This window comes from Drosophila biarmipes, chromosome 2L (genome assembly GCF_025231255.1).
Source record: "Drosophila biarmipes strain raj3 chromosome 2L, RU_DBia_V1.1, whole genome shotgun sequence".
Lineage (NCBI taxonomy): Eukaryota > Metazoa > Arthropoda > Insecta > Diptera > Drosophilidae > Drosophila > Drosophila biarmipes.
In genome coordinates, this window is record NC_066612.1 from 23146869 (window position 1) to 23166093 (window position 19225).

The 19225-nt window shown below is 39.3% G+C and overlaps 2 protein-coding genes across 9 annotated transcripts in view; one reads left to right on the forward strand and one right to left on the reverse strand.

Annotated features, from left to right (window-relative positions):
- The first annotated feature begins 734 nt into the window (after nt 1–734).
- Nucleotides 735–19225, forward strand: part of LOC108036756 (transcription factor HNF-4 homolog) — a 29284-nt gene continuing 10793 nt past the window's right edge. The window contains exons 1-2 of one of the 7 annotated variants that reach the window (XM_017113086.2): nt 735–870; nt 6962–7128. In XM_017113086.2, the coding sequence (XP_016968575.1) occupies nt 7035–7128 (94 nt within the window). In that variant the 5' untranslated portion in view covers nt 735–870; nt 6962–7034. Of the gene's footprint in view, nt 871–935; nt 1764–1896; nt 1915–6961; nt 7129–13224; nt 14063–19225 lie in introns of those variants that run through there. The other 6 variants (XM_017113084.3, XM_017113085.3, XM_044094520.2 and 3 more) reach the window with 6 other exon arrangements.
- Nucleotides 1989–4392, reverse strand: LOC108036758 (catalase). 2 transcript variants are annotated; one of them, XR_007763577.1, is made up of 3 exons: nt 3458–4392; nt 2385–3252; nt 1989–2309 (listed from the first exon to the last, which is right to left on the reverse strand). XR_007763577.1 is itself a non-coding variant. In XM_017113087.3 (2 exons), exons 1-2 carry the CDS (start codon nt 4295–4297, stop codon nt 2572–2574), a joined length of 1521 nt encoding a protein of 506 aa, XP_016968576.1. In that variant the 5' UTR covers nt 4298–4392; the 3' UTR covers nt 1989–2571. The 2 variants fall into 2 exon arrangements, 1 of the variants encoding a protein (XP_016968576.1); XM_017113087.3 differs by having other exon boundaries at nt 1989–3252.

Below are 19225 nucleotides of genomic sequence, written 5' to 3' on the forward strand. Positions count from 1 at the left end.
TCAAAAAATTAAAAATCCAAAATTGTACATTGGGAAGTTTGGCGAGTCGAAGTTAATATCCTTTCTTGTTTTTAATGACTTTAATCAAACCGTTTCCCGTGACCTTTTTATACTGGATGCTAGAGTAAAAGTATGTAGATTCTAGGTGGCGCTTTACAATATCGCTTTGTTGCTTATATATCTAAATCCCTATTTTAAGTTTACAAAAAATGTGTTTTAAAGCTATCGTGTCTGCCGATTTCCGAAACACAGTTATGAGAAATGCGATGCTTGACCATCTTAAAAAACCCGTATATCCTAAGTTAAATTACGAATTTTGGGATCTAGCGTTATTAAAACAAAACGATTTTATTTTTAAAAGCTTCTTAACGACATCATATGAATATATCATATATCAAATTTAGATATTCTAAACTTATGGTTCCCAACAACCTTGAAATGCATGGAAACTGTTCATCTTAGATATGACTTTTTAATTTTTTACATTTGAAAGTTTTTATATGCAATTTTTTAGTATCCGTAAGTATCTCGGTAACCAAAGTCGTATTCAAAAAATGCTTGCTGAAACGTGAATTTGAATTTCGAGCCATCCTAAAAGCTTTTTAAGATGTCTAAAAGATGCTGAAAGCAATGCCACCGGACAGTCGCATTCTGGGACTTACTGGCAACGCTCTTCCGCGATCGCCAAAGGTTGACGTGATAGACGTCACACACACAAACACACGTACAATTGCACTCTCACTCTCTGCGAATCGCGTTGTTGCTATTTTTGCGTGGCTCCGCTTCAAACTCCGTCAATCAGAATATTAGCAACAAAATGTGATATTATCGCGTCGTGTTTTGCACACGCGTTTCCCACTTTATTCAACGGTGTGTATGCTTGTTGCTTTTATTTTTACTTTGTATCTTTTCGTTCGATTTAGCGATTTGATTTCAGTCGCCAGTCGTCAATCGGTGCGCCGGGTTCTCTTCTCCTCTCCAATCGGAACGTGGGTGTGCGTGTGTGAGAGAGAGCGGGTTCAATCAACTGCAGTTTGCAAGTCGAGCACATTCCACACCGCCCCCAGAATACCCCTTGAGAAACGCTACATTTATGCAATTAATGCACATTAAACTCATAAAATAAGAGGAATTTTTTTGCAAAAACAACTACGTAACGGCTGCGTTCTAGTGAGTGTGAGTGAGAAGAGAGGCGACAGAGCAGGCGGAGAGAGTGGGCCAGGCAGTGAGCGCGATAAGTGAGAGGCGCAAGAGCGCTTTGTAACGGAACTCAGAAGCCGTAGTTGAATTCCAGTGACGTTGGAAGAAACAACTGCAAAAGGCAAAAACAAAGACAGTGCTTATAGGCTGTATATTCCGCTTTGATATAAGTGAATATGCAGTGCGGGTAGTTACACAACTGGCTGGCAGTCACTCGTTAAAAACGCCCGAGATGAATTTCGCAGTGGCGGCAACAAGTGCAGAAATAATAAAACCCAAAGCCCAACAAAATCCCCCAAAGGCGGAGCAGTGTCTCGTAGTGCCGAAAAGAAAACAAAAATAAATGTGAATAAGAAAGAAGAGGCGTTAATTATAACGAGCCGCGGAATCGCGTAAGGAAATCAACAAGTGTGTGTCTGCCTTTCCCCATTCGCTTTCATTCATGCGGTCAACTCAACAACTACAGAAACCAAAGCAGTCGCTGATAGAAGCCCTGCGCAAGCAACAACAAAGGCCAGTTCGGCAAAGATAGTAACATCCAAATCGCCTGGCATCGGGCTTAAGTAAGTTTGTTGTGTTCTCAGATACTGCCTCCAAGTTGCCCAACCAGTTGCCAGCACTCACATCTGCCGCCGACTATTGGCCAACCATTCGAGTCGGGACAGGCTTTTCGGTTTTGTCTCGGGGTGCATAGCACAGTGCGGTACGTGTAAGGTACGTGTAAGGGTACATTTGCCTGAGAAAGAACAAATCTAATAAAAAGGCCCAAAAGGCCGCTGCACCGTCAATCCATTTGGACAAATCTATTCATTTGTAAACGCATTGAAAACACACAAACCGCTAGGTTCAAGGACGAGCTGGGGCGACTTCAATCCAGTAGAGAAACGCCCGGGCACGAGTGGCTGGCTAATGGCAGATTTCTGTGGGCGAATGAGGTTTCCGAAAGGGCATTATCATCCGGGTTGAAAATCACCGCCTTCAGATCTGTTGGGTAACCAGACCCTATGATTACTTGCTAGCAGCTAGGGCTAACCCCAACCTTGTGCCAGGGAACCCTCAAGACATACGAAGTGGCTGCATGATGATCTTAAAACTATGTAGGTTAGGAACTGAAAGCCAAAGTTATATAAGAGCATTTGAAAGTGGTAGCCCTGTTCCACCATTATACTCAGAAGACTTCGTACCTTCTAACTTTTTACTTCTCAATACTCGGGAGAAACCGAATTCTTCAGAATGTAGACCTAATTCCATCTTGACACCGCTTACGAATTTGTAAGTTCTGAGGTAGGGACCGACCACATTGCAACAGACTTGAAAAATGTTTCGAAAATCTTAGAGGCCACTGAACCACTAAAAAGTTCTGTGACAACCCTAGAACTTGGATATTCTGGCCGTGTTCAGGGCCTCCGTCATCAACCGTCCGAAATCGGAGTGTACCATGGTGAATAGTTTCACTGCCCGTTCCTGGAGGAACTGACTGGCCTCGGTAAGGTGTTCGGACAGATTGCGGACCAGTCGCTTCCGGCCGCAATTGTCCAGGGTGTAGGTCCAAAAGTCGGTCACCTGGCTGAAGTTGTCCTCCGTATCACCGCTCATAAATCGGTAGACATCCCCGGTCAGAGGGCAGCAGGTTTGCAGGCCCAACGCCCGGGGACTTTCCTTCGGGCCGCAGAAGGAGTTGGGGAAGTAGTTGGGGGCCCCGTTTTGATTGTCAGTCACCGTCATTTGACCATCCCGCTGGAAGTTCCTCACGTTCACTCTGTAGGGGCAGTTCACCGGGATCTGCATGTAGTTAACGCCCATGCGGTGGCGCTGCGAGTCCCCGTAGGCAAAGAGACGGCCCTGGAGCATCTTGTCCGGCGAGGGCTCGACCCCCGGAACCATGTGGGCCGGGCTGAAGGCCAGCTGCTCCACCTCCGTGAAGTAGTTGGTGGGGTTGCGATCGAGGACCAGCTTTCCGACGGGCAGAAGGGGAAAATCCTTTTGGGGCCACACTTTCGTCACATCGAAAGGGTTGAAACGACATTTTTTGGCCTCCTCGTTGAGCATTACCTGTTGGTTAGGTTTAGGGGAGTCTAATTAGCTAGAATGGAAAATATTGAAAATTTAAAGCTAAGACTTGGAGGATACTGTATATTTTCGAGCCGTCACTTCCAGCAAAAAGCTACGTAAGTGCTAATTGTAATTGTGAAGTAACCATAACCATTCAACGACATTTGAGGGTCACGGTTGTCCTTCTTGTTGGTCATATTCCTACCTGAATGTACATGGACCAGCTGGGATAGTTGCCCTTCTTTATGGAGTTATATAGATCTCTGATGGCGTAATCCGGATCGTGGGACATTAGCTCCTCGCATCGTCGGCTGTCCAGGTTTTTGACACCCTGATCCGTCTTGAAGTGGAATTTAACGTACTGCGTTTCCCCGGTCGCATTGATCATGCGATAGGTGTGAACTCCATAGCCGTGCAAGTGGCGATATCCGTCGGGCGTTCCCCGATCGCTAAAGTACATAAGCAGAGCATGCAGTGTTTCCGGACGTAGTGTCATGAAATCCCAGAACATATCAGGATCCCTTAAATGGGTCTGTGGATTGCGTTTTTGGGCGTGGATCAAGCTGGGGAACAGCGAGGGATCCCTCACATAGTACACGGGCATGTTGCAACCCACAATATCCCAGATACCGTCGTCAGTATAGAATTTGACCGCAAAACCACGTTGCTCGCGGACGGTATCCGCTGAACCCTGTTCTCCACAGGCAACGGAAAATCGCATAGCGATGGCACATCGTTTCTTAACCTTATCGAAAATTGTGGCTGCACAGAACTTGGAAATGTCGTGGGTGCACTCGAAATAGCCAAAGGCCCCCGCTCCCTTGGCATAGGCCACCCTCTCGGGAATCCGTTCGGAATCGAAGTGCATTAGCTCGTCGAGAAACTGAAAGTCCTGAAGTAAGGCTGGACCCCTTGGTCCCACCGTCTGTATGGCATCCTTTACGCCAACCGGTGATCCACTGGAGGTCGTGATCTCCTTTTGCACCTCGGAGTCATTATTCTTGTAGTCAATCAATTGATTTGTGGCCGGATCGCGTGAACACATTTTTAAATTTTGTAGTGAAAAAAAAAGTTGTAATACTTCTCACAATTGATTTGAACAGCGAACGAGGATGTTGTGAGTCTAGAAACGAACCAAAATTGAAGTCTAATTCTAGGTAGACCAGAAAAGGTGTCAAATACCCAATCAACATTTATATAGTTTAAAAAAATAAAATTTATTGTATGCAGACACTTTAAAAAAGCGCACGCTTATTCATTAATTCTATTCTTGTGACGCTATGATTGCTATATTATACTATTTATATATACTAATATATTTTGTTATGATGCTTTTCGTTTTGTATATATTGAGAGAGGAGAATTGCACAGTAGAACAATAAAGAACGCTATCATCGACAGCTGTTTCCGAGATTGCACCCCACCTAACGTCTAATTCTCTAATTAATGGTAGAATTTGACAATTTTTTGTGACCCTTATCAAGGATATATACACTTTATAGGGTGGGAACAGCTTCCTTTTACATTTTACATATACATGCGTTTATGCATAACGCTTATTAATACTGTAACTCGTTTCTTATTAGGATCAAACTGTTGTAAGGACCATATATGGGCCGTTCTTTTACAAACCAAACGAATTACGAGAAAATAATTTAATTTTTCACGTTTTTGATTTTCTTGAAACTTATTTTACGTAAACTTTCCGATAAATAAGTAAACATGTGTATCAGGATTTGGCCGAATAATTATTTAGCTTCCTAGAACTCTATTAAATTTGCATTTTACATTTAAAAGGCATTTTTTTGTGAATCACTTTTTTTTAATTTAGATGTCGTTTATTACCTACAATCGGTTTTTATACCCTTGCACAGGTCATTACGATCTTAGTCAGAAGTTTGCAACACAGAGAAGAAGAAGACGTTTATTAGTATATATGTAAGTCGGAACCTAAGTTCTGACTCACGAGAAGTATACGTTCTTGGTTGCTAAGGATAATGATGGAGACATTCTCCGAGATTTTTCGATTAGCTGGCCAATATACTTAGGCTGACATACATTTTTCAGTCTTAAACATTTTAAGCTGCCCTACTATAACGTATGTAGTCGGTTATTATTAAATTGTATTAAATGGTGCTTAATAATATTTAATATGTAATTAATATTAATATATTGTGAAAAAGAATAATACGCTGATGCAAATCATGTAAATGTGATTGAGAATTGGCAGCGAAAGTTTGTGTAATTATTTCACAACACGTGTTTACTTTGCGTGTAGTACTTATTGCAATTTCAAACTTTGCGATTATATAATAAGATATATTTCAGATGGTAAGCATAATATAATACTGTAATTACTTTTCTCAGGTTCTAGCTCCGGTTTATTGACAAAAAATACCGGTATGGTCGAAGGATTGTGTTTTGAAAGAAGCTGTTCGCGTGGCGATTACGTTACACATGTATCACTTGGAGAATTTTGTACAACTCCCCTTCATTTAAGTCTACTCAATAGGGCATCTGTAAGAATGAAATAAATGTCGATATAAATATTTTGTAATATTTAAAACATTAAAAAAAGTGCATTAAAATATTATAAAATAAAATAAGAAATGGAATCATTGCTTGTTTTTCCAAGAAGAAAGTATTATTGAATTCAGGCGCGCTTCTTACAGAAATCAAGCAAAAATGAACCTTGACGATCGTTTTCAAGGGTCATTTTTGCTTGATTTCAGTATTTTAAAAATTGTTTTTCAATCAAGATCACTTTCGTTTGGTTTCAGTGACAACGCGCCATGAGACTAAGGAGAAGGTTTTTTCGGTGTAGGTTTATCAGCTCAGCCCGAAGAGATATATATATTGTTGAGGCAGCCGAAGCGCTTGGTGTGGGTTCAGGGAATTTGATTTTTGGCGCCGTTTGAAACGGTTCGCGACCGTCACGAGGGTTCAAAGGTGGCAACTTGGCAATGCATCCGAGGGGGTCTGCGTCAGCAGCACCACGATAAGCGATAAGGAAGAAAATTCAAGGGAGATACGGGAGAAGCAGGGCGAGAGAACCCGTAGAGCCCATGGGGCTTATCGGCTGTTCTGAAACTCGAGCTAAAATCGCAATAAGTCGGGCGCAAACAACAAATTCACACAATGGTAAATGGCCAGAAGACACAATTGATGTCTGATAGTCAGAAACTCTGTTTTGAACGTTATCGGCAGTCGGTGAATTTTTTGCTCTGGTTTTTATATGGCCGCTAGGAGTGTTGTTATCTAGCCCTGGGTCAGTCAAAGAAGCATTGATGAATTTTATTTCAAGTATTTTTCGTTTTTTCGTGTCACCCCTTTTAGAGAGTGAAGATATTTGATTGGGGGAGTGTACACTTTGCTATGGAAGTCCCACAAGCACTATCCCCTTGTTCAGGTGCGTATGTCGCATTGCCGATATGGGAACGTAAAAAAGTGACTCCTCCTCCCTACCAAAAAATCCGATAGGGGCCATGTTATGTGAAGCGTTTTGTTGTCAGACACTCGAGTTGACGCAGACGTTGTGAGCACAAACGACAAATACAATATACTTATATTTTTGTAGATTTACAGGTGATCCTACTGTTCGATTAGCGAGCCATCACTTAAAACTTTATGTGTTCACCAGGCGATCTGTGGGCTTAGCCAGCAATAGATTGGTATACGACTTCTTATCGATTGCTTTTCCCTCTTACAGTTACCGGATATTATTTTACCTCTATGTGATTGGATCTCTTCGGCCGACCTGTAATAAAAATAGATCACTTAACATGAAGCATCCACAGGACCTAAGCGTTACGGACGGCCAGCAGCTACTGAAGGTGAACAAGGTGGAAAAAATGGATCAGGAGCTCCACGATGCCGGTATGTTTATAATTATTTTTAGATTCGAATTCCTTTATGGGTTAGAAAACGTCAGCATATTTTATGTTTTCGAGGTGTAATCGGTGGAAATGACTATTTGTGATTCTGAAGTCTGAAAGAACCACTTTCCTACATTTTTAAAAACCCAACAAAAGTATTCTGCTTTTAATTTTTATGGTTGCGATATTTTAATGACTTTTAAGCAGCCAGATCTACATATTTGTCTAGAACGATATGGACAATGTTTATTTGAACACTTGCCACGTGTGGCAGCAAAACACTGGCCAAATCTCTTAGGCAGTTGGAAGTATAATAAATAGAGCGAAATGGCCTTGATAAGACCGCCTTTTAACCGATAAGCCTGCAATCATTATTAAAGCTTACAGTTTGGTTATTGATCAGAAAAAGGAAGGCAGCCCCTGCCGCTTGCTGCAACCGCCTACGATGAATTCAAAGTTATAGTTGAGCCGGGAGCCAGATGGAAACGGAAGGCTAGGAATACGGCTATGAAAACAAAGGAAACACGCAAAAATGTAAGCGGTGTGAAACGTAATTGCAATGTTTAACTTAACCCCAAAGGGTTAAATATGCGCAATGGGAAGCCCACGGCGCGACTAAGTACACCCAGCAAACCCAGCTTTCAAGCCCCGTCTCATACTTGTTGAATATTTATAGAGACGATCAGCCTGACTGTCTAAAGCTTAGGCTGAGGCGTTGAATGGGGCTTGTGTCACCTTAGCCGATGTGCATTAACTTATTTCTGTACCTCTTTATGTCTCCTGTGAATCCGTTGTATTATGCATGGGAGAGGTTCAGGGGCCCAGGGCGCTATGTATTAAATGGCGTACATAGAGGCCCGAGGACCGACATACCAGCGACTCTCACACCCTGCTGATATGATATGGGGTTATCGCCCAGACGCAACCTCCATTGATTTGCATTCGCCTTCGGCTCGGTTTCGCGAACCTCCGTTGTTGCGGCTTTTATTTTGTTCTGGTCCGCTTTTGTTTTGGGTCGAGCGGCGTAATTAAAAAGACTGATTTCGCTATCTAAGATGGTAAAGTCGCATTGGCGACAAACTAACAAAAATAACCCACATTCATATTTTTTCTACTTCTTCGATATCCGCTTCAGACATTCATTTATCTTCAGATAACTCAAGAACCTTGCGTCACAAACGATAAAAAGAACCCATATGTCACTTTGCTTGAGGTCTAGAACTGTTTCGTAACTGTCAATCATATATGCCTTCATAGATATACATAAGAATAAATTTAAACTGAGCGATAATCCATATTGCTTATGCCCTCTTCAATGATGGTCATAAGCATTGCTTGGAACAGGGTTTCGCCAGATGCTTTTACTTATTAATTGTGTGAAATGTTGGATTGCATCAATATATTTAATATTCTTTGCTTTTTTTGTAAGATAATACAATTTATGGGTAATGCAACTACGATCATAAAAATAGTTGCCTAGCGTTACTTCCAGTTCTTCATAAATAGGACTCTGTACACATAGTACACTTGAGGTCGTGTATATAAGTATTTGGGGTAAATGAATTTTAGTCTCTTCGGCAGTGTCAAATTAGTACTAAGCTACGCATTTTCATGTTACATTTATTGCTGACCACGGCAGTAAGTGTATCTTTAAAACCCCAGTCATTTTACACCCAGGGGGCGAGGAAAAAGCTTTTTAGTCGAGTACCTGACTACTAGTAGTCTTTAGTGAACCCATTCCCGAGACTCGCTCCTTACACAATCCACTTGGCCGGACTATTCTCACACTTGAGCTAATTTTCCAATTAGTTTGAGCTGCGGGCCGCTTTATTCAATTGCGATTCTCATTATATCTTATTTTTTAACGCAGGAGAATCGCGACGCCGAGTATCCCACAGATACAGGAAAGCGAGCAAAGCACTCAGCCATGTGGACACATTTCACTTAAAGTTGTCGCCGCTAAATGAAGTGTAAATAGTAAATTGCAGTCAAACATTACGAATACCATAATCGTCATTATTGCGATCGTCATCACCGCATTGCATTCATATGTGCAGTCAGCCAACAGCGAGTGATCATGATCACGAAGGCAATGACGAACAGCACATGCAAATCACATGTGTATCCCATGGATACGGAGAGCTCGGGTTATTCTTCGGTGGGTTGTCTCTATAAAATTGTATGCAAATAAAATAATAAATATTGCACAGAAGTCATTTAGCGAAGCACCAGAAGATCGAGCGAAGACATCCAAGAAAGTACCAGCTTGGCTTGGCTAATTTTCATAATTCCCTGGAAATGGCAAGCCACCAAGGGTCGCCACATGTGGCCGGGAAAAGCGACAGCCATCAGCTCGAACATGACGTGCATTTTTTTCAATTATATCTCCTTTTCTGTTGCTTTCCACTCTTGCTGCTGTTTTTCTCCTACAAACATAAATACATTGTTTTCATCACCACCACACCCCAGCAAATATATCTCTTGGATAGCAACAGCTGGAGTTGCTGGATTCGAATTCGGATTCCCGATTGTGGGGACAACATTTGTGTGTGAGGCTGTGATTCATTCGTATTGGATCGAATAAAATAAGTTGAGCGCTTTTTTCAAACCAAAACATATGCGTCATTTCCTGATTGCACGGTTTACAAAGAGTCACACAGATTACAAATGGGTTTTCGTAAACATATTTTGTAATTGCACTCAAAGCCATCTCATAACCAAATTTTTAGGCATCATTTAGATCCATCTCTTGGTGAGGGAATTTGAGCACAGGGCTTAGCAGGAACTAAATCAGATCCAGATCATTACCCAAGGTATAGTTTTAAATTATAATCGCCATAATCGCTCTAAAATAGTACACTAAATTTTAGCAAAGGTGATGCAGACGATGTTTTACGATGACGCCAATCGGGCAGTGTTTGAAATGGAATGGAATGGAGCAAAGTGCACCATGAGTGGGCAACTAGGGCTAGCGTAGTGCTCCGTTTCGTCAGAGAAATTCCGCCGTATAAAGTACGGCTAACGACGTCCAGCTGACTGCGATTGTGAATGCGATGGTGTCGTATGACTGCAAATTGTATTCAATTGAATCAGAAGTATCAATCAGCGCCGAGGCCCAAAGCAACCGAAAACAAAACAAAACAATGTAAGATTGCTGTCACCGGTTTTCCACCCATAATCACTGAAAACTCGGAATTTTCCGACGGGTTTACATAATGTCACTGATAAACGACCGAGAAGCAAGTGCCCTGAACGGCTTAGCTTTCGGCACTTACTTATCGACTCAGCGAATACGACTATATCATCAGAAACAAAAACGACCTATTATATTCTTTCTATTATTTCTATAGAGGGGCCTCTATCAGCATCGCTTTCCGATGCTGTCTGCGGCGATGAGACTGCAGCTCCGGTTTTGATAAGCAACCATGAAGATAGCACCGACTGTTTGCCGAGTTAAAAATGAAGTGATCTACAAACAGAGAAATACTTTCGCACAGGGGTAAAAAGCTTTTTAAGTTTATAGCCACAAATAGGCTTTAATCAATTTTGCTAGCACTGTGAACGGCAGTCCACGTAGTGTCAAACGCACACCAGGGGAGAGTGCTATTTCTTGCAGAAGAATTGAAAAGCTGATGTGGTGGTCCGAACGGAGCGAATGATACACTAATCGAAAGGCAAAAAGCAAAAATTAAGAAGAAACGAAGAATGTGTAAAACCGGGACCGGATTAAAAGTTACTCCAATAACAATATTTTGGGGGACTTTCTTATGAATCTCTTTTTACTCCCGTTCCTAGTACTATAATAGGGTATACCAGATTTGTCAGAAAAGATGCAAAAGGTAGAAGGAAGCGTTTCGCACCCTCTAAAGTGTGAAGTGAAATAGCGATTAGGTGGCGCTTAACAATATCGCTTTCCTGCTTGCATATCACCGTTTCCCTTTTGCTTCATTCAGCTGAGTAATGGGTATCTGACAGTCAAGGCACTCGGCTATTGCGTTCTTCCTTGTTAGTTTTAGCGTCTTTGGGAATTTATATGTATTCAGTAGCTCGAGGTAGAAAACTTTTGTTCTTATGTACGATAAAACCTTTTAGCGGGGACTAAAAAAAAAGAAAACAAAAAATAATAATAATGAAATAAACACAATATGCTCATAAAATTGACCAAATAAAATATATTTAAACCTTTAGCAAACATTTTTTGAAACCATTTGTTTTTTGTCAAACTATGTAGCCCATGGCACTTTTAAACTTTTCATCCATAACACTTCTTGCCTTAGAAATTACGGTTTGAGCGATAAAAAGTGCAATCCGTGTTCCTTCAGTATGAAAAACGTAGGCTTACATACTTTACTGCCTAAAATTATGCAGAACTAAGTTGATAGGAGAAATTCGTATAAGATATTTACATCCTTGCAGAGGGTAAAATGATTTCAGCCACGTTTCCGATTCCATAAAGTATATATATATTCTTGATAAGCATCACTAGACGAGTCGATCTAGCCATGACCTTCTGTCCGTCCGTTTCTATGCAAACTAGTCTTTCAATTTTAAAGTACAGCGCTGAAACTTTCCGAAAAATGTATTCTTTTTTTTGCAGGTAGAATACCTGCAACCAGCCGGATCGAACAACTATATCTTATAGCTCTTACCGGAATAATCGGGAAAAAATTTTAAAAATTATTTTTTGGCGTTTTGTAACATATTACATCCTACTCTTAGAAATTCAATTTTTTAATTAATTCTTAGTTTTAAAATACATTTTTTCAAAATCGGACGACTATATCATATAGCTGCCATAAGAACGATAAGAAAATTGGTGGGAAAATAATATTAATCTAATTAAAGCTTCAAGGCTTGGGAGATATTATCTTATACTATTGGGAATGTCAATATTCTATTTTTAAACAAATTAAATTACATTTAATAAAAATCCGCAGAAAGAAAAGAAAGTTGTTTAACTCCCATTTTATTATGGATGTTTAAAATAAAAAATTTGAAATCAAGCGAAAACACCTCTTATCAGGAAAGGGATCGTGACGATCGCATAACCAACAAAAAAGTTCTGATATTAAATATATTTGAACATTCGACTTAATAATTACCCTTTCTAAAAAGTATTTTTGCAAGACGTTTTAATATAAATTACATCTTTTACTGATAGGATATAATTTCGATTGTACTGTATGTCAAGCTACGGAGCGAAGCATTTTATTGTGTTCGTCAAATTTCTTTTTTCTTTTTTTTTATATTTCGAAGCGATTTTAGTAGTAGATTAGTTATAGGCTACTTGGTCTCTTTCCTTTTTCGTGCATGCAAGCCCCTTTTACTTATGAAACTTTTTTTTTGAGTGTGTTATTAGTGTTTCACAAATGAAATAACGTTAACGTCATTGTGTGAAGCACGGAGTTGCAGTTTTTTTTATTAAATCGACAATGGTAATGTAATAGTAATATGGTATTTAATATAACTTATTTATAGTTTATTGAGCTCCGAATGGTCTTTGCCATCTTTCTTGATCAACGAGATAATTTCCGCCATTTAAGACCCTTGTTCGGAGAGCCGAACTTTCGGTAATCTTCGAATCTGTTGAAAATAAGCAGTATAAAACTATTTACTTAATGAAAGCTCAAAACACATAGCCCCAAACACGTAAACCGAGATATGGACACATAATATGTGCCATTAAACAATTTGAATTATATACTCGGTCACATTGCACTTGTGTGGGTGAAATCCGTTTAATCTAGTCTGATAAGACCGGTCGTAGCAGCGCCGTCGCTCTTCTGCGCATGCCCCAGAATCGAGCGATCGAATGCGATCCAAGCCGAACCGAGCGATCCGACCCGAACTGTTAACAATTTTGCCAAGACGGTTGCAATAATAATATTAATCACAGTGCCAACAACAACAGTCTGAACAGCTAGAATAGCCACTGCCGTAGTAATAATATTTATTAAAGTTTTTGACGTTGGGCTCGGTCAGCTCCGAGCCAGCCGAGCGATCCAAAGCTTTCGTTGTCGCTTCGTCGGGGCCGTCGGCTTCTATATCTACAACAAATAATATTAAGACAGTTAGTACGTGTTGAGAACATTATTTGAGGTTTAGTCAGTGTTTTGCACTAGGCGGTAATAATACAGTCAGCCGAGAGGGGCCGCAGGCTCACACCCCTTTACCTACACGAAAATCAAGCCGGCTTGAAAAATACTACTTGTCACTGAAAAAATCACCTGTGTACCTGTGCGGATAAAATAAAGGATTTTCCGCAAAAGGACTGTGATATTTTAACAAACTCACCTGCCGTCGTACTCGTTTTTATTTTTTATCGTAATCGTATGTAAATATATATATTGTATCAACCCGATTGCCGACGGTTCGGTTCGCTTCGGCTTTCAGCGGTGCTGTGTTTTCCATCGCTCCTTAACTTTCATCGCTTCAGCTATTTTCTGTTTTAATTTGTTTAAATATTTAACTTTACTTAAGTGTCTCTCTGGCCCCTCACCTTAGCTGGCTTCAAAAAATACAGCAAAAAAGCAATAGACTTATGTGCAAAAAAATGTACACCAACAATAACAACAAAGTCGGCAGCAGGGACAAAGGCATCAACCGTTTGTAAAAACTCAATTTGTCAAAGAGTGTGAGGGATTTTCAAATATTTACCCGATTTTGCCACTATCCCAGCCCCTCTTCTCCGGTTTTTATAAGAAAGTACCAGGAACTAGGTATTTGTCCACCCGCTTTTTAAAAACCCATTGCTACCAACCGGATCGGTTTTGAAAAATATATTATTTAAAAACGTGAACTATCAGCAGAGATTAACGCAATCTAAATGTATGCCTCAATGTTGCCCAGCTTGTTAAATATGAAAACGGAGAATCTGACTAACTCAAGCTATGACGATGCTTTTCTTCTGGAAGAAAATCTTCTGCACATTATGGGTGAGTAGTAAATCGACAAGAGGATAATTAATTTAAATAATATTAAAGGTAATGCAAGTCTTATTACTGTACATTTTTAAAATTAAAATAAATCGTTTTAGGCAGCATGTCTAAAATGAAATTTAGCTTTGTTTTGGCATCAACACTTTTGCTAGGTTCCTCTGTTGATTAATATAATAATATAATCAAATTAAAACGATTTTGACCTTTTGCTATTATCAGAATTGAAAAATATAACAACTATTTTAACAGAAATAAATAAGATATTATCAGCTGATATTGTATCCGTTTAAAGGTAATTGTTTGCAATGGTTTACAAAATAATATTTGAAACTGCCCAACAAAGGAAGATGGTAGAGTTAAACTCCTGATCACGGAAAAAAGTTTACAATATTTTAAAAGGTTCTTTTTAAGCCCCTTAGAGTAAAAGGGTATACTAGTATGTACTAGGTGTAATAAAGCGCTTTCGACCGCATAAAGTATATATATTCTTGATCCGGATCATCCGAATAGCCAAGTCTCTCCTTCCGTTTGTCCGTATGAACGTTGTGACCTCAAAAACTATAAGAGCTAGACTAGCTAGGACTAGATTCCTGATAGACCCAAACAGTTTAAATATTCTACATTTTTACTTTTACACATTCAGTGCTCCTTACCTTTAGCGATATATAGCTCTTGTCTGTAGCTTAGCTATGGGCTGGACAAATCTATATATTTTCCGCTATACGGGATCATAAGTATTCTATTTTTCTTAAATGAATTAGAAAGTCCTTAAACATTTAAGTACATTTCAGTGGGTATCTTCTTGCTCGGACTGGCCGCATTGGCAATATGTTTTGTTACCAAAGTTAAACTCTTCTGCGCTTAACTGCTTCTATGACAACATCGCACGCAACACAAAGGCAAAATCATGCGACACAATTCTTTCAGATCATTCCTCACTAAGAGCCCACCGATTTGCGATTTGTGGAACTAAACAAGCATGTGCACTGTAATTCGTTGCTCGATCCCGATACCGCCTTTATCTGGTACCAGATAAGTAGCTCCATCATGTACGAGCCATTCATAGGGGGTAGAGGATTTATCGCGGCATTCTGCTCTCATTATCACACAAAGCAGTACCATAAACTTTATTGCAATGCTTATCAGCGATTATGATTCTCTGCCCGTGTGCATCAAGGCGATAAGATTTTAAAAACAGGCAAGAAAAAGAGAAATTCACCCTAAGCCACAGGCAAATATAATTTCCATTTAAGTGGGAATTTAGGAATACTCTCTTTAAAGCGAACACGATCACTGCCGAGTCGATCTAGCCATGTCCGTCCGTCCGAATGAACGCTGAGTTCTCAAAAACTATAAAAGCAAGATGGGATGCAGATTCCTGGGCTTACCGCGCAGAGTCTCATCGATACCTATAAACCGCCCACAAACCGCACAAAACTGTGGCGGACCCATTTTTCATGCTAGACATTTTTTTTTACCAAAATGTATTGCCTTATAAATACCTATCGATCGACTTGAAAAATTTTGCAACGCCCACTATAACGCCCACAAATTTCGAATTAACTTTAATAAAAATCGGAATCAATAGCTGTCAAAGAAACGGTCAGAGAAATAATGAAATTATTATACCCGATAATCGTAGAGTAAAAGAGCCCACAATCCGTGAAAATCTGTAGCGCATACAGTTTTCAGTATAGTTTACAGTCTTCATTTTTATATGATAGAACAAAAATTTCAACCAAATTTTTTTTGCCTCGCCCACTCTAACGCCCACTAACCGCCCGAAACTGTGGTGGCCACAGCTTTCAGGCTAGAAATTTTTTTTTGCTAAAATGTATTTATCTCATTAAAACCTTTCGATTCACCTAAAAAAATTTGCCACCCCCACTCTAACGCCCCCGAACGGCTAAAACGCTTAAAACTGTCTGCCACCCACATAACAAAAACCAAAATAGACGGTAGGTGGCGCTTTAGACTATTTCTTTGCTACTTATATGTATATCTTCGTTTTATTTTTCTCCCTCAAGCTGAGTAACGGGTATCTGATAGTCGAGGCACTCGTATATAACGTTCTTCCTTGTTTTGTTTGAATATCACTGAAGCTAGCAACGATTCTTAAAAACTTAACATGTGTAATATGTTACATGTCACTAACTTGGAAAATTTCCTATAGTTGGAAGGGCATACAAACTTCGGCTTTCCGAAGTAAACTCCCTTTGTCGTTTTTTTGGTTTTTAACTTATTTGTTTGTAACCTATCAAAAGCGATGAGCAGTAGGCAACCTCAACAAATGCTGTGATCACAAGAAAAACAAATTTGACACTAGTACAGGAGCTATTTGTATTTAATTTCTTGCAATTATTCCTTATTGAACTAATCACTAGTTCTTTGATGGCAGTGATTTAACCGGAAATACTAGACTTGTTATGTGTGTACAAAGTATATGCATATGTAAGAGAGAAGGCCACTCGAGATGTATATCTACTAAATCCCGTGTTGAAAAGCTGAAATTGAGTGCAGACACTTAACAAAAGATAAGCTAAACATCGGATTGTTTATTTTGGCTACTAAAAAAATATTCAAGAGTGTTAAATAATTTTTTTTTGCATAGTACCTTCTAGATTATAATCCATGACACTTTGAAGTGAGCCACACATTAATATTTATTGTAGAAGCTGCCCTTTTATTCGTAATTTCTCCATCCGGGAGAACTAAAAACGAAATGCTGGCTTGGTACAATTGTCGAAATCAGTTATTTAATGATATTAATTTTTTGGGGTAGGTTACGTTCACAGCACAATTTTTGTTGGGTCATGCTGACCAGCTGCATTATCCGTTTAATACTTAACACACCATACCAAATGTGCTAATATAAACTTCGTTTGGGGATTTTTAATCACTGCTTTCACACGCTCTCAGTCACCGATAGAGTCACCGTGACTTGCAGTCAGCTTACCGCTGGAATAGATTAATAGAATGCTGAATTCTCGGCAACTGCCACTTCTTAGAATAGGGAATAGGGCAAAAAGGAAGATTGTCTTTTGTATATGACAAATGCAAAATGAGAAAGTGATCAAATAAAAGACGCTTAAGTTTAAGCTTGGGGTGAACTATAAAGCGTTGGCGCAGTCAAGTTTTAAATGTCATGATACGCGGTTCAAGGCGAGGATTGTTTTAATTGCTGTCGGCTATTTGCTATTTGGAGATACAAATGTATCTGAAACACGTTAGCGCCCAATTAAGAGGCCAGACGGACACGGCGACCATAACAAACATAGTTAATGGAAATTACACTTGACTCGATTCTGAGTACCAGTCGAGAAGTTTTACTTTCAGCAGCAGGCCTGGAGCTACATTTACGGAGATACTATAGTTTTAGCTGACGTTTTGCTATTTGATTGGTCCGCGTGCTGCTTGCCGCTTTGCCTTTTGGTTAATAACAATTTAATTGAGACGTTTTAAGTATTTTAATTATAGACAATATGGGCGCAATTATTAGTCATAAAACTAATGAAAATACCAATAAAAAAGTAAAAACGAGATGCCGTCTCTTTTAGCGAATCTGAGAACCAGGTTAAAAACTCAGGCTAGAAACTCTCTTCGGTTTTTCAATTGCGAACTTAGCCCAACGTAAACCTATGATCGCATTCGGTTAGCTGGAAAATCCACTAAATGATGACTCTGATTATATTTTCCGCGCAAATATGACCAAAGTATTTCACAACCGCATGGGAGGTTTTCCAGTTTTTATAATCCACTTCCTAAATCCACTTCCACTTCCTACTTTTAAAAAATAAAGAGGTACACAAGAATAACAATGTAGAACATTACTTCTTTTTACATTTTTCAAGTGGGATTTTCAGTTCGATATATTTTTTATGAAACGTTATTAAAATTTAAATGTATTCTATCGTATGGATCGTAGCAAGAATTTGTGGGATATACATTAATTAACCAATATTAGCACTTTATTGACAAATCCAACCGGCTTTGTAGATTTTCGCACAAACAATGAAACTTGGATATTTTCAATGTCCATAGTGAACATCCGCGGGGAGTCCAGCTCCAGTTAATGGCGAAGGAGTCGTTCCCCAAGTTCGCGGTTGGGTGTGAATGCAGTCATATAGAGATCACCACGGGCATTCCTGGAGATGATCTCAACGTTTGAGTTGATGTTAATATTTGCAGTGATTTCACAACCGTTTCCAACTCCAAGTGCTTATTCCATACAAACTCTGATTTTCAATTTCGCCCCTGTGTTTCCCATTATGATACAATGCAAATGTTGGGTTTTCGGCTTTCCGGTTAAGCCCATTCGATATTTATGGTCGGTTGTTTGTCGAATACGGAATTTAATTGCACTTTGCTAATCTTAGAAACAACCTTTTCACAGTTGGGTTAAAATCATTAGCTAAAATTACAGGAGTATCCGAAGAAAATCACTGTAGGCTTAACTTTTCCCTCTAACTACAAGTGCAATTAAGACGCGTAGAAAACTTAAATCTTGCAAGTTCAAGGATCTTTCGAAAACCCGACAATTATACTAATGTCATAGAACAAACAACCTTCAAAGTTGCATAATTTCTGGGCGTTGTCATGAGTTCAGATCGTGGGTGGGTGCATGCAGCTGCGCATGGTACTGATAATACCGTATAGGTACCCTTCCTAAAGGTTCGTTTTCTGAGACAGGTTTCAACCTTGCAGTTAGAAAAATTTTTTGCTGCGCCCATTTAACGCATGATTATTTAAAATTCGTTTTAAAATATTATTGTCCAAAAACAATTTTTTTTAATTTTATAGACATACAAATTTATAAATCTATGCAAATTTATAAAGCTTTTGAAAATCTCTAAAAGCAACGCAAAATACCGAAGCTTTAAAATATTGTGGGCAAACATTAGAAAATAAATATTCATCATACAAATGATATAAGGCTGCATTTTAAGTTTGGGCAATCTGGAACTGTTCATAAGAGTTTTATCATAACATTTAACATGAACTTATTCTTTAATATTTCTTTAACAAATCAAAGATTACAATTTTAATAAAAAATTGTCAGATTGCTAAATAAAAATCATACCCCCGAGCACAAACAAGTAAATTTTAGAGCCCCTGGCAACTTGCGCCATGCCCATTTTATTTTTTTTCGTGCCAATCAAA

Coding starts and splice junctions, on each gene's coding strand:
- LOC108036758 (XM_017113087.3), bottom strand. CDS start 4,297: ATGTGTTCACGCGATCCGGCCACAAATCAATTGATTGACTACAAGAAT. Junction 3,253..3,457: donor GCTGGTCCATGTACATTCAG/GTAGGAATATGA, acceptor CCTAACCAACAG/GTAATGCTCAACGAGGAGGC.